Source organism: Diaphorina citri, unplaced genomic scaffold, assembly GCF_000475195.1.
Source record: "Diaphorina citri unplaced genomic scaffold, Diaci psyllid genome assembly version 1.1 scaffold1044, whole genome shotgun sequence".
Taxonomy (NCBI): Eukaryota; Metazoa; Arthropoda; class Insecta; order Hemiptera; family Psyllidae; genus Diaphorina; species Diaphorina citri.
The window spans coordinates 30,001-45,000 of record NW_007378474.1 but is presented as its reverse complement, the minus strand read 5'-3'; the positions used below and the strand labels follow the sequence as shown (position 1 = coordinate 45,000).

At 37.6% G+C, this 15,000-nt stretch overlaps 1 protein-coding gene across 1 annotated transcript in view; it reads right to left on the bottom strand.

Moving 5' to 3' along the window:
• The window catches only part of LOC103513912 (maternal protein pumilio), a gene marked incomplete at its 5' end in the record, with an annotated part of 34,595 nt that overhangs the window by 14,773 nt on the left and 4,822 nt on the right, over positions 1-15,000 (bottom strand). The window contains 5 exons of the mRNA XM_026826998.1: positions 1,429-1,656; positions 3,301-3,568; positions 4,718-4,907; positions 5,753-5,938; positions 10,371-10,518. Coding sequence (XP_026682799.1) covers positions 1,429-1,656; positions 3,301-3,568; positions 4,718-4,907; positions 5,753-5,938; positions 10,371-10,518 — 1,020 coding nt within the window. The remainder of the gene's footprint in view (positions 1-1,428; positions 1,657-3,300; positions 3,569-4,717; positions 4,908-5,752; positions 5,939-10,370; positions 10,519-15,000) is intronic.

The following is a 15,000-nucleotide window of genomic DNA, read 5'->3' as shown; positions in this document are numbered from 1 at the left end:
AGTGAAATAACAGGTTGGATTTCATTTGCTAATCATTTCGATCACGTCAAATTTAAACATTCCCTTTCTTGATTTCTTCTAATAATTTTATTATGTCAAGTATTAACTAATGATTTTCTGTTTAGATAAATATATGTGAATAATATTAATAATAGGATAGTATTATTTTATGAAACAAATTTAATATTACATATTTTCTTACAAATTACAAAAAACTATCTAAATAGATTAATAATAAATATACGGAGGGGAAAAATACATTTCTCTATACTTTCAAAATAGTAGTAATAGGTCAGAAATATTGGGAGAAAAAAAGTAATTAATAATATTAAACTGTCAAAAAATCACTTTCCGAACAAAAGCTGTCAATTGCCCACTTTGATGACATATCGTACTTACACTTGTAGCGCGTATGATTCACTGTAGGTTCACCCCAACTTGTCTGCATTTTACTCCTTTGGTTTACATGACGCCATTGGTGGGTGGGGGACCAATAGGGCCAAGATCAGGCACATGAGGGGGAGGAGCTACAGCGGAGGGCGGGGCCTTCATGAAGTATTTCTCAAGCTTAGCGATGATGTGTTTCCCGTATGTATACTTCTTGAGTGAAGTGAAGTGAGGCTTGATCTTGTGCATGAGGATCTTGCGTTGTGCTGGTTCACATACATCCAACATCTTCTGAACCACATAGTTTGCGTACTGATCCTTCATCATGATGTTCAGAGCACTGGGAAATAAACGTCGGATAGTTCAAGTCAATAATAGGTAGGTACCTATCTACATGAAACTTGCTATCTTTTGGTAAAAAAAGTTAGGGTAATATACCTACGTAATAGGGTAATATACGAAATCCCTTTACCATATATTTCAATCTTTCAAGAAGATATGGATGACAGACTAACGTATAAGGTAAAATAATTATGAATGTATGTTGCAAATGTCGGGATCTTTGACCATTAGGCCATTTTTCCTCTCGCATCCCAATATTTCCCTACAATGTCATTGCTGGCTTCCAAGGCAGGACAGAAGTTTAGGTGTGAAGAGTTCATAGGGGCATCAGTATTCTCTGAATGACACGGCAACCATAGGGGTGAGTCGACAGCGAGTATACCTGAAGAAAAAAGATTTACAAACATGACTCTAGTTCTAGTACACCTGAGAATACATTGTTTCATTATGATACAATTGCTATGCTCATATAAGGCAGGTCCCCAATATATCCGCTTCAGTCCCAGCATGTTCAACAAACGGTCAACTACTTCCATTAATCGCCAGCAGAGGGGAGATTTATTTTAAACTAACCGAGCTCCTCAATCCATCGTCCTCACGATGTTGTATTTTATTAACAAAATAGCCATCACTGTCTCCAGACAGTTCAGTGTACAGTTTCTAATCATACGTTAGTAGTGTAATAGAAAGTAATGGTACCTGTCCTTGGAACGCATTGATGACAAACTGGAGGGCGTGAGGTTCAACACATTCAATGCACTTCTGTACGACATGGTTTCCATTCTGATCCTTAACACACTTGAGTACATGGCCATCCAGTTCCCGTACTATCTCCACTTGCTGTTCCGGGGAGATACTCTCCAATGCTTTCTGTATAACTCGACATCCATACATCTGCAACGCTAGAGGCAACACGTGACCTCGAACCTGAGGACATAACCAATTTACAAATATTAATACTTGGCTCATTAGCCTCAAACAAAAGAAACTAGATATCTCATAACCAAGGAAATTCAAATGCCGTATTGCCATGGCGCCATACTATTTTGCCATATTTTACCAAAATTTGGGAAAATGCCATAAAAAGCCTAAAGAGACTTACTTCTTTTGTTCATTTTGCCATATTTTAAGCATTTTTGGGTAAAATATAAAACTTTAAGAACAAAAAAAAAAAGTACTAAGAAAAAAAAAAGTACTCACAATGGATGGCCACCACGGGGCCCAAGCTGAGATTAACATTATTTCCACTTACTGGTGTCAATCTCCTTCTCTTTTTATCTTTCCTATCAGACCTCCCTTGGTCAACTCTTGATCTCTTCAGCGCATAATTGGACTACGGTCTTTTTTATGATGTCTCTAATTTTCCCCTATTTCTTCTCTCTCCTATATTTCCAACCCGGCCTGAAAACCCGTGGAAATTACCTTTCAACCCTCTTACCCTCTTCTATTGTACAATATTCTGTGTATTTTATGTGTATCATTGTTGTGTTTCTTTGTGGAAATTACCTTTCAACCCTCTTACCCTCTTCTATTGTACAATATTCTGTGTATTTTATGTGTATCATTGTTGTGTTTCTTTGTAAAAACTAAAATATGGACAGTAGAGTTACGCCCAGCCTCGGACGCCCTCAGTACCCTGCAAATGAGGGTGGAATAATGCCAGGGGACCCAGACAACATTTGGTCATGCTACTTCCACTCAAACTCAATCTCAAATTGTAAAAATATGTTGCTTAAATGTAAGAACTTTAAGAACCGCTGCATGGAAGCAATACTGGTCTCTTAGTTTCATCCTAAAAGGAGACTTCAGTATGAAAATAAAAAGAGATGTCATGAACATGTGTATTCTGCCAGTCCTAACTTATGGCACAGAAACCTTGGCACTTACTAAAGAACAAACCCGAAAACTTTAAAGTGTGTCAACGGAGAATGGAAAGAAGCATCCTAGGAATATAACTAAGAGACAGAATAAGAAACACCGAAATTAGACGAAGAACTGGAGTCAAGGATGTGGGAGAAAAAGTTTGGATGAAGAAGTGGCAGTGGGCAGGACATGTGGCGCGAATGAACCCAGAAAAATGGACGAAACTTTGCTACGAGTGGTATCCGAGAGATGGAGCGAGGAGAGCAGGAAGACCAACAACGAGATGGCGACACTCATTGAATAAAGCATGCTGATGACGGATGATTTGGGAAAACATTGAGCATGAAACGTTGATTCCTATGTGAAAAGTCCTCAAAAATTATTTTGAGAGGTTGAAAATTCAATTTTTATCTGACGTTCCAAGGAAAAATGTAAAATAGTTGTCTCTGATTCTTGAAAAAATTGCTTATTTTGCCATGTTTTGAACAAATAAATGCCATATTTTCCCAAAATAAGCTCCATATTGCCATGTTTTTAGTGCCATATTCTGAACCTCTGCTCATAACTCATGCTCATGGTAATAATTGAATCTGCGCTGTTCAATGTACCTACCACTGTTCTATATTCCGTTATTTCCGAGGAAAGGAACCCTTCTCTCTCTCTCAAAAAAAAATCCCAATATGTAACATTTAATCTAGTGAATCTTACCTTCTGTGCCAAGGTAGCCTTCTGGTCGGGGGTTCCAAATTCAAAGAACTTCTGAATCACATAGTTTCCAAACACATCCGTCATGAGATTGTACGCATTGGGTAGAATCTCTGCAAACACAAACTGTTTCTCCTGTACAGTGGCGCGCTCTAGTTTCTGCTGAATGAAGCGCGAGCCATGCTGATCTTGAGAGAACTCGACAATGTGCTGAGTGAGATCACGGAGTGTGAGGCTGGAGAAATCGTCCGCAGGAGGAGAAGTAATCCTGCTGGGACAAAACCCGCAGGGAAGAATAAATCGGGACAATGTTAGTTCAATGTGACAGAGAATAAGTAATCCTGCTGGGACAAATTTTGAATTTGAATTTTAACTTTATTGACAACAAGGTATAAATGAACAAAAAATGCACCTCATAAGCTTAAATTAAACTTTTAAACAGGTGAGCTCCTCTCCTAAATACATAAGTGAAAAAAAAAAAAAACAAGTTTGCTCAATCTGATGATATTAATATCTACCTACCTACCTACCTACTGTAATTAAAAAACCCGCAGGGGAGAAAGAATCGGGACAATGTTAAGTTCAATGTGACAGAGAAATAGGACAAAAGTTACTTTTTAAAGAGACATACAATATAAGAAGTTATAATAATCCTACCTATATTGAAAGTTGGCTACTTTAGCACAGACACAGTGCAATGCATTAGCCATATTAGTACACTAGCTGTTGTGCCCGTGCTTCGCCACGGTTTAGAATATTTTAGTAAGAAAATAATTCTCCGTCAGTAGGAAACGGTCGCGCTGCGCGCTCCCGGGGCTTCGTGGTTTGTGCATGAGGTCGCACTTCGCGCTCTCTTGGCTTTCGCTGCGCGCTCCCGGGGCTTCGTGGTTTGTGCATGAGGTCGCACTTCGCGCTCTCTTGGCTTTGCCCCTGAAAACTAATATCGTCCCCGAGTCTTGTCTCGAAGAAATGAAAACTGAAAACTGAAAGCGAGAGGAAATATTAAACGGAGGAAAAGTTTTGCTGGCCTCAAAGTGTGTTCCCCGGGTATTTTTTATTGGGGGACTAAAAAACGTCAATATCTCGGGAACGGTTGGGAATTTTAAAGGTCTGATATTTTTTTTGGGTAGATACGACAATTTTACTGGGGGGTCTTCGTTTACACTTTTTTACTTTCCTTATCCTATAGGAAGGAAAGTAATGTAATTTATATCTATCATAGTTTTCTCTAAACAATTTGGACAGACATACATAAATACATGACCCGTCCATATTTCTCTTTTATATAACATTAGTACATAGGTATCCAAATTTGTCTCAGATTTAACCTTAACCCTCTTAACCCTCTTCACCCTGCCTATATTAAACTCTTGAAATAATGGGCGACTACAAGTCAGTTAATATCCTATTCTTGCATTACCTGAAGTCTTCAAGTACGCGGGACCGGGTCTGAGCAGCCTTGTCCCCTAGAGGAACACCACCTAGTCCCCCACTGGTAGGACTCGGGCGTACCAGCTTGGCGAATAGAGATCCAGTGGTGCCAGATGCAGCCGAGCCAGTGTTGCCAAACATTGCGCCTCCAGCTCCTGTGCCATTCGTTACCAGAGTACCTGCCATACAATGCAACAGAGTTCAGACTAAAAAACGTCAATATCTCGGGAACGGTTGGGAATTTTAAAGGTCTGATAATTTTTTTGGGTAGATACGACAATTTTACTGGGGGGTCTTCGTTTACACTTTTTTACTTTCCTTATCCTATAGGAAGGAAAGTAATGTAATTTATATCTATCATAGTTTTCTCTAAACAATTTGGACAGACATACATAAATACATGACCCGTCCATATTTCTCTTTTATATAATATTAGTACATAGGTATCCAAATTTGTCTCAGATTTAACCTTAACCCTCTTCACCCTGCCTATATTAAACTCTTGAAATAATGGGTGAGCCAGTGTTGCCAAACATTGCGCCTCCAGCTCCTGTGCCATTCGTTACCAGAGTACCTGCCATACAATGCAACAGAGTTCAAACCATTGAGTTACCCGGTGAACTCAGTTTTGTTTACATTTTACCGGGGTTCTTGTTTTGATTTTCATTCGGTTTCTATAAAAAAAAAATCTGGTGTGAACATCACACGACTTTCTATTAGATTTACGAAATACGTATTTGAAAGAAAAAAAAATTCCAAGTCCCGAGCCTGAGCCGCCCACGGCGGCCAATTTTCGGTCGAAAATTTCCTATCTTAACATAAAATTACAGATTAAAACTATGGAGGTATAAAGAAAAGTTTGAACTATGTGAAAGGATAAACAAACATTTTAAGCACGAGTTCCAAGATATTCAATTCCAACGATATCTATCAGAAAAGTTCAACAAAAAGGAATTTCTGGAATAGAATTTGAGCCCCATGAGGTCTTCGTAAAGGACATTTCTAGTGAGCCGTAGTTACTTACCGTTAGATCTAAACTTGGACATAGCAGCTTCAGCACCAGGCGCGGCTGATAGGAGAGAGGACCGAGCCTGAGCCTGGGTGGAGATGAGACCTCCCAGCTGGAGATTAGTGGAGGTGGAGAGGGAGGGGGGAGGTGTGAGGGAGCCTGAGTTGAGACCAAGGGGGGAGGGAGAGGCGGTGACCGTGCCTGAGAAACACAAAATACATTAAACATATTATTTAGTTTAGCACATAGGTATTATACTAAAACAAGCTCTCAATGTATGCAGGTAGATAAAATGTTTTTCCGTTGTATTTTACGCTCAAGCTCAAGTTTAAATATTGAATTTGATATAAGTAGGGGGGGGAAAAACCCTTGTCAAATGGGTTAAACCCTGCAGCCAATGGACGGACGATTTTCAAATGTATGCAGGTAGATAAAATGTTTTTCCGTTGTATTTTACGCTCAAGCTCAAGTTTAAATATTGAATTTGATATAAGTAGGGGGGAAAAACCCTTGTCAAATGTGCTAAACCCTGCAGCCAATGGACGGACGATTTTCCAGCGATAAAAAGTAGCCGAGTGTGAACGGGCTGTAATACCCAGGCTTAATTTCCATTTTCATTACATTACTCATTTATTTAAAAGCAAGGGATGAATAAAATTAATGAACACTAAAATACATTATCTTTATATGAAAAAAGTAGGCATTAAAATTGAACGCACATCCTATTTTAACATGTTAACGCCCTGGGTGGTATAATGTGATACTGGATTGTCTACTAATTTCATCCTCTCTCTTACCTAGCACAAGACGTAATGTAGGTATGTGGTACACAAACCTGGTGGCGATTCTTTCCCAAAGTTCCTTGTAATACCCACAAAAGCACACACGGAGACTACTCGTATAGGGTACTCGTTAATACCAAGTTCAGTGACATTTCAACCACTCCGCACTATCAAAAAATACTGTACGACGTCAAGTATAGAAACTAGCATGAGGTGTGCAGAGTAGTTCGTGGAATAGGGCCCTAATATATCCCTTGATATTCTACGTGCGGGTGCGGCATTCAGAAAATCAACACTTCATATAAACCACTACATGCGTCAATGTTTGTATTTAGGAGAAAGCATTTCGTGAATCCAAACGCATGACCTCCCTACTCCCTCGATACGAATATAAAGAGCATGCATAATGCAACAAATTTACGAAATGTCTAGAGTAGTTCATATTTTGATTTAACAATAACATATTGGTACCCATACCCAAATTCAAAGTTACCACTTTCTATTTTCATCAAATCTAAGGGTTAAATGAGGTAAACTTATAAATGAAATAATAATAATACGTCCCCAACATTTGGTACTTGATAGTAAATTTGATATTGAAAATAAAAAGGAAAATAAAAATGACAAAATACGGAAGTTACTTTTACGTACATGTTTCAATTTTTCAATAAGAAATAAGAATATAACGTATTTTGATAAGAATCTAAAATTTACTAAGATCAAAATTGTCTAATGAACACAAGAGAATCGTGAAAAAACTCACAGCACACGCGTACGCAATACCAAATAAAAAAAATGAAATCTTTATATGTAAATGGAAATTTAACTGCCAAACGCATGACCTCCCTACTCCCTCGATACGAATATAAAGAGCATGCATAATGCAACAAATTTACGAAATGTCTAGAGTAGTTCATTTGATTTAACAATAACATAGTGGTACCCATACCCAAATTCAAAGTTACCACTTTCTATTTTCATCAAATCTAAGGGTTAAATGAGGTAAACTTATAAATGAAATAATAATAATACGTCCCCAACATTTGGTACTTGATAGTAAATTTGATATTGAAAATAAAAAGGAAAATAAAAATGACAAAATACGGAAGTTACTTTTACGTACATGTTTCAATTTTTCAATAAGAAATAAGAATATAACGTATTTTGATAAGAATCTAAAATTTACTAAGATCAAAATTGTCTAATGAACACAAGAGAATCGTGAAAAAACTCACAGCACACGCGTACGCAATACCAAATAAAAAAAATGAAATCTTTATATGTAAATGGAAATTTAACTGATCTTTTAACTACAATAACTAGCAAAAAACTGAAATAAAATTGTACTCAAACTGAATGAAAAAATAAACAGAAAAAAAACAATAGGGGAAAATGAAAACAGATCACTTTTTACTTTCTATTTTGTTTTACAATAAAAAAATATCTACCTCGCTCAAAAACAGGCCACAGGCATAAAATTAATTTAACTGATCTTTTAACTACAATAACTAGCAAAAAACTGAAATAAAATTGTACTCAAACTGAATGAAAAAATAAACAGAAAAAAACAATAGGGGAAAATGAAAACAGATCACTTTTTACTTTCTATTTTGTTTTACAATAAAAAAAATATCTACCTCGCTCAAAAACAGTAGGCCACAGGCATAAAATTGGTCAGATTGAAGGCGCTACATAGGATTCAAAGGTCAGATTGAAGGCGCTACATAGGATTCAGAGGTCAGATTGAAGGCGCTACATAGGATTCAGAGGTCAGATTGAAGGCGCTACATAGGATTGAGATTGTTTACCTGCCAGGTTACCGTTGGGGACGGCCGAAGGGTTAGTAGTGTACAAAGAAGCCTGCTGTGTGTAGAGGGAGGAGGGGGGAGTGGCTATTTGTGGCGCCCCAGGCTGAGGTCCCGGGTTCGAGACCAGCCGCATGGCACCATTCCCTGCAACCGTTCATTAACCACAAAAGTCCATCAGAAAAAAATCACCTTACTCAAGTATTTAGATTAACTTTAGTTTACTGACCAAAGTATGAAAAGTTGAACAGCTAAAATTAAAATGTCCACTTCTATTTTGCATTTCAAGTTTTTAAAATGAATTCCGTCTCCTATCCGTACGTCAGTCTGTCCTTTATTCCTCGCCACATGTATAAAATTGAGTCACAAAATATATTAATGCAATATTCAAAGTTTATACTGTTTAGATTATGCAAAAGTTGGTGGAACTAATTAACGAGGCTGGCGTTCAAGTCTTTGTAAAATATTTGACCATTCGTTAACGTACTGTGAAAACTGTGACTATAGTGGTATAGCGTGAACAGATATTGGGTTTTAACAAGAATAAAGGTTTAGCTAGAGGAACTTCAGTAGGTAAAGAGCAGAGACGAAAAAGATGACCAGAAATAACAAAGTGAATTAACTGAGGGAGAGAGAAAAGTCTCAAGAGAGTGAGAATGCCTAAAAACAGAAAGGACCCTTCCTCTTCACCATCCTTCTTCATTTAAAACTTGTCTTGGGTTTGTTGGGCTACCCAAATTAAAAAGCTAAACATACATACGAGTATAAGACAGAGAGGCAGGAGAAGATAAGTAAGGGTGGGAATAGAGGTAAAACAGTGGGAGGGAGAAGAGAGGAGAGGACTTTTCTCCCACGGGGGAAGTAAGTTCACCTAATGTAAATATTCGTAGCGTACCTACTACAGCACAATATACTCCATCTTTTTACAACACATGTCAGTAATTAAACCCTCTTTATAAATGAGAAGAGGAAGAGAGATTATACCTTGATCCCATGGGTTAACTTTGGGCCCATTTCAAAGCCAAAAACAACCAATACAGATAATAAGGGAGAATCTCAGGGATTAGATCAGAGTTATAAAAATGTTCCAACAAGAACGTAATAAAACTGATCCCATGGGTTAACTTTGGGCCCATTTCAAAGCCAAAAACAACCAATACAGATAATAAGGGAGAATCTCAGGGATTAGATCAGAGGTATAAAAATGTTCCAACAAGAACGTAATAAAAATTATGATGAGGTTGGGCTTGTAAAATTATTTCCTACTGACAAGCTTTACAATATGAATAAAACGGAGGGAGGTGGGTGGATGAACAGCTTTACAAAACTGATAATAATGAAATATAAAAATCAGGGAGGAAGAGAGGGCAATAATATCGACACAATCATTTTAAATTAAACTAGCAAGAGATGAAATATAGGCAATATTTCTCTCTCTTCCCAATGAACAAGTTTAGAGTGGCAGAACACAATAGACGATATTTTCGAGTAGCTCCTATTTCTACTAATATTTTTGCTTCCTGAAATTTTTTCCCAAATTTATACTTGAAACTTAATTCGTACTGTTACCTGTTGAATGGTCAAAGCAATCCTTACAACGAGAACATGACTCCCTACTGGCCCGTGTTCATATGCTACCACACAGCGATGATCCCAACACCTCACTGTATAGCAGTTCACCCATAACAGATAGTAGGCTGCCATTACTCCTTTCAATTAAAATATTATTATTAATTCTGATAGTCGTGTTGTTGTATAGTTTTCTCATGGCGAGGTAAATGTTAACAATATTGAATGAAAAAGTTTCCAAAGAGGCAATGAAAAGTTTCAATAGAATTTAGGCGCGGAAGGGAGGGAGGGAGCTAGGAGAAAGAGTAGTTTTGGATGAAAGTTACAAGGTTGAGTAGAGAGCCAGGCTTTCAATTTCAATCAAGCGTACATTGAGATATACTAAATGGGGAAAAAGTTAAAACGCTCAGTAGGCAACAGTGAATGGATTGACTGGTAGAACTACCTCTCTGATAGACACTTGATAGGGTAACTTACCGAGAGCACCATAGTTCTGTGGCCACTTGGGTCGGCCATAGTCGAGAGAGGGAGAGAAGGCAGAAGTAAGAGAGTAATAATAATAATAATTGTTAAGAAGGTACAAGAAAGACACTATAGTGCTATAGTCCAATGTAACGAAAGAAATCTGTCCGGAGGGAAATCGCGGTGTTGCCAAAATATAGTGTACATTTTATTCAGTCAAACATAACAGTACTATTTCCTAACAATTGAAAATAGATCTGACAAACATAATCCCTCAGAAAATCGTGTTTTGAGACCTTTGATGCACCTCAGAATTATCCATTATAAAAAGCCTATCAAACTCGTCATCAATCGATAGCTGTGAATTAAAGGCTAATAATAGTAATGTAATGAAACTTGGTGTACCTTCCTAAAACAAGACATAGTTTGCAGTGGCACCTAGATTTGATCTTCATAGCAAGAAAAAGTATCCGAGTCCACGAACTTATCGAACGACCGTGAATTAAAGGCTAATAATAGTAATGTAATGAAACTTGGTGTACCTTCCTAAAACAAGACATACTTTGCAGTGGCACCTAGATTTGGTCTTCATAGCAAGAAAAAGTATCCGAGTCCACGAACTTATCAAACGACTCTCGTATGTCCCAACTCAGACTGACTTCTTTCGAGAATAGGAGTATAGAATAGCCCCACGAGCCATGTATTTCTAATGAGTTGTACATAAAATACATAGAGTTGTACAATGTACATGGAGAATAGGAGTATAGAATAGCCCCACGAGCCATGTATTTCTAATGAGTTGTACATAAAATACATAGAGTTGTACAATGTACATGTACGTATACATAGTATACAAAGGTTGAATCCACATTTCACGCTTCGTGTATTATTACTGTTATTCTTTACATACTCGTAAGTATAGTGCTTTATTTTAGACTGCTAATGTTGAAGTAGGACAGATAGTCGCATTATATCCACAGAGTAAGAAGCGACATTTCCAAAGTACAAACAGGAGATGAAGGAAATTCACGCTTCGTGTATTATTACTGTTATTCTTTACATACTCGTAAGTATAGTGCTTTATTTTAGACTGCTAATGTTGAAGTAGGACAGGTAGTCGCATTATATCCACAGAGTAAGAAGCGACATTTCCAAAGTACAAACAGGAGATGAAGGAAAGAAAGAGAGACAGATAGACAGAATATAATAAGAATGAAATGAGATAGATAGGGAGGAGAGAATAATGGAGCAGTTGCAAATGGGTAAAAATTATGAATAAATGGTAGAATGAAATGAGATAGATAGGGAGGAGAGAATAATGGAGCAGTTGCAAATGGGTAAAAATTATGAATAAATGGTCCATTCCTATGACTTTAATTTTTATTTTCCGTCAGAGTCCTGAACTCTGACGTCAGACTTCAGGAGATGCGAAGAAACGTATGCGCACAAACATGAATTGCGCAGAAATGCATTAGGTCAAAACTCCGAAATAAGAACTGTAAAAGGTCGAAAATTCAATTTTTATTTTCCGTCAGAGTCCTGAACTCTGACGTCAGACTTCGGGAGATGCGAAGAAACGTATGCGCACAAACATGAATTGCGCAGAAATGCATGCGCACAAACAGATTAATGTGTTGCCTGCGAGGGAGCTTTGCTCGAGACATTTGATGTGACGTCATCGCCTACGAGAGCGTATGCCGTGACGTCAAAGTTTACGATTTACCGGTATTTTTTAAATCGATTCATCTCGGGATCTAGGAGTCGTAGAAGAAAAAGAATAATTCCGTTGATCCTCATTTTTCCTGCTCTATGACTTTGAAACATCACCCAAGTAAGCGCGACTGTTCTATTCTAATTCAATCTTAGACAGGAGAAGGAAAAGAAAAGAGAAAAGAAAACAGGAAGAGAGAGAGAGAGAAAGAGAGGGAGGAGTAAGCGCGACTGTTCTATTCTAATTCAATCTTAGACAGGAGAAGGAAAAGAAAAGAGAAAAGAAAACAGGAAGAGAGAGAGAGAGAGAGAGAGTTGAGGTGGTAAGCTCTCAGTAACAAGACTTCATTATAATATTCTAATGCGATGAAGAAAAAAAAAAGAGGGAAAAAAGTTAGAATAAATAGAAAAAACCTACACACCGAAAGAGAAGGAGATAAAGGATAGGAGAGAGAAAAAAGTAATTTTGTTTCTCCTGTAATCTCCCTCCTTACCCCTTCCAGTTTTTTTTTTTTCATTTTTCTCGTGAATTTCTCATGAACCTCCTCCCTCCCCTCTCTCCTCATACTTCTCATATTACCTTCCCCTCCCCTATCTCTTTCACTCTTCTATCTAGCGCTCTCTCTCTTATCTATTTAGCCAAGATGTTACCAAATGCAAACACAAATATCTCGTAACAAAAACAAACCTATTCAATTCACCCCCCCCCCTTAGCCTTCACTCAGTAGCTATACATATTGCATATCTTCTCTCTCCCTTCTTATATTACCAAACCTATTCCAATTCACCCCCCCCCCTTAGCCTTCACTCAGTAGCTATACATATTGCATATCTTCTCTCTCCCTTCTTATATTAATACCTAGAGAGAGAGAGAGAGAGACAAGAGTTGAATATAGTAGAGATATTCAAGTACCTAGGATCAACCGTAAGTCAAGAAGTCGTAAAATGAATATGAAGATGAAAGGTAAAATCTATCAAACAGTTATAAGGCCTGCCATGATCACTTGGCCAGTGAAAAAAGGTCAGGAAAAGGGGCTAGAAGTTGCAGGATGCTGAGATGGAGCCGTGGAGTAACAGAATGGACAGGATAAGAAACGAGATAATCAGAGGCAAAATCAAAGTGACGTAGATTTCAAAGAAAATACAAGAAAGAAGGTTGCACTGGTATGGACAATGGACATGTCGAGAGAAGAGGCGAGAACTATGTGGGGAAGAAAGTGGCAAGAATAGAAGTGGAAGGAAAGAGAGCAAGAGGTAGACCAAAGGAGAGATGGAAAAACTGTGTGAATGAAGATCTACGCGAGAAGCAGCTATCTGGAAATGAGGTGCATAATAGAACGGACTGGTAGAGACACGAAAGAAGAAAAAGAAGAAGAAGAAAAAGAAAAAGAAGAAGTGAATGAAGATCTACGCGAGAAGCAGCTATCTGGAAATGAGGTGCATAATAGAACGGACTGGTAGAGACTGACACGAAAGAAGAAGAAGAAAAAGAAGAAGAAGAAAAAGAAGAATAAGAAAAAGAAGAATAAGAAAAAGAAGAATTGAATGAAGATCTACGCGAGAAGCAGCTATCTGGAAATGAGGTGCATAATAGAACGGACTGGTAGAGACTGACACGAAAGAAGAAGAAAAAGAAGAAGAAAAAGAAGAAGAAGAAAAAGAAGAAGAAGAAAAAGAAGAAGAAGAAAAAGAAGAAGAAGAAGAAAAAGAAGAAGAATAAGAAAAAGAAGAAGAGAAGAGGAAGAGGAAGAAGAAGAAGAAGAAGAAGAAGAAGAAGAAGAAGAAGAAGAAGAAGAAGAAGAAGGAGGACGAGAATAAGAAGAAGGAAGAGGAAGAGGAAGAAGAAGAAGAAGAAGAAGAAGAAGAAGAAGAAGAAGAAGAAGAAGAAGAAGAAGAAGGAGAAAAAGAAAAAGAAGAAGAAGAATAAGAAAAAGAAGAAGAGAAGAGGAAGAGGAAGAGGAAGAAGAAGAAGAAGAAGAAGAAGAAGAAGAAGAAGAAGGAGAAAAAGAAGAAGAATTGTTTTATGCCAACGTGAAAACTTTTCTAAAATATAAAGTACAAGTACAACGTGAAATCAGTCCTGAGCCTGGGTATATTCCAGCAATTAATTCTCACAGATAGAACGTTGTACCGTTGTATTCTGCAGGAAATGCGTTAGAAATTTAGAATTGCTCTGAGGAATACCCAGCTGACGTCAGGTCCATAAACGCTAACACTGTACAGTAAACCTAATAGCAATAGTAGGCTTATCCTCTGACCTTCTATCCTATCTCTATCTCTCTCCCGCCCCTACACAGACGTCCTATATCTCTGACCTTATAATACAAAGGATAAAGGTAGTAGGTAGCAATAATATGCCAGGATAAGGTTAACCAAATGTCAAACTTTAACATTTCAATACCTACAGAATAAAGAAAACGAAGTAAGAGGAGCAGCAAAGAATAAGGGATATAAAGAGTGAACATTTCAATACCTACAGAATAAAGAAAACGAAGTAAGAGGAGCAGCAAAGAATAAGGGATATAAAGAGTGTAATTTAACATTTCAATACCTACAGAATAAAGAAAACGAAGTAAGAGGAGCAGCAAAGAATAAGGGATATAAAGAGTGTAATAATAATAATAATAATTGTTAAGAAGGTACAAGAAAGACACTATAGTGCTATAGTCCAATGTAACGAAAGAAATCTGTCCGGAGGGAAATCGCGGTGTTGCCAAAATATAGTGTACATTTTATTCAGTCAAACATAACAGTACTATTTCCTAACAATTGAAAATAGATCTGGCAAACATAATCCCTCAGAAAATCGTGTTTTGAGACCTTTGATGCAGCCAATGGTTCCCGCAATCCAAATACACGGGCCGTTTGACTTCAGGTACCCTCAAAAGAGCCAGTGTTATTGTCTGTGGCTTGACAGGGCTGGTTTTGTCTCAGT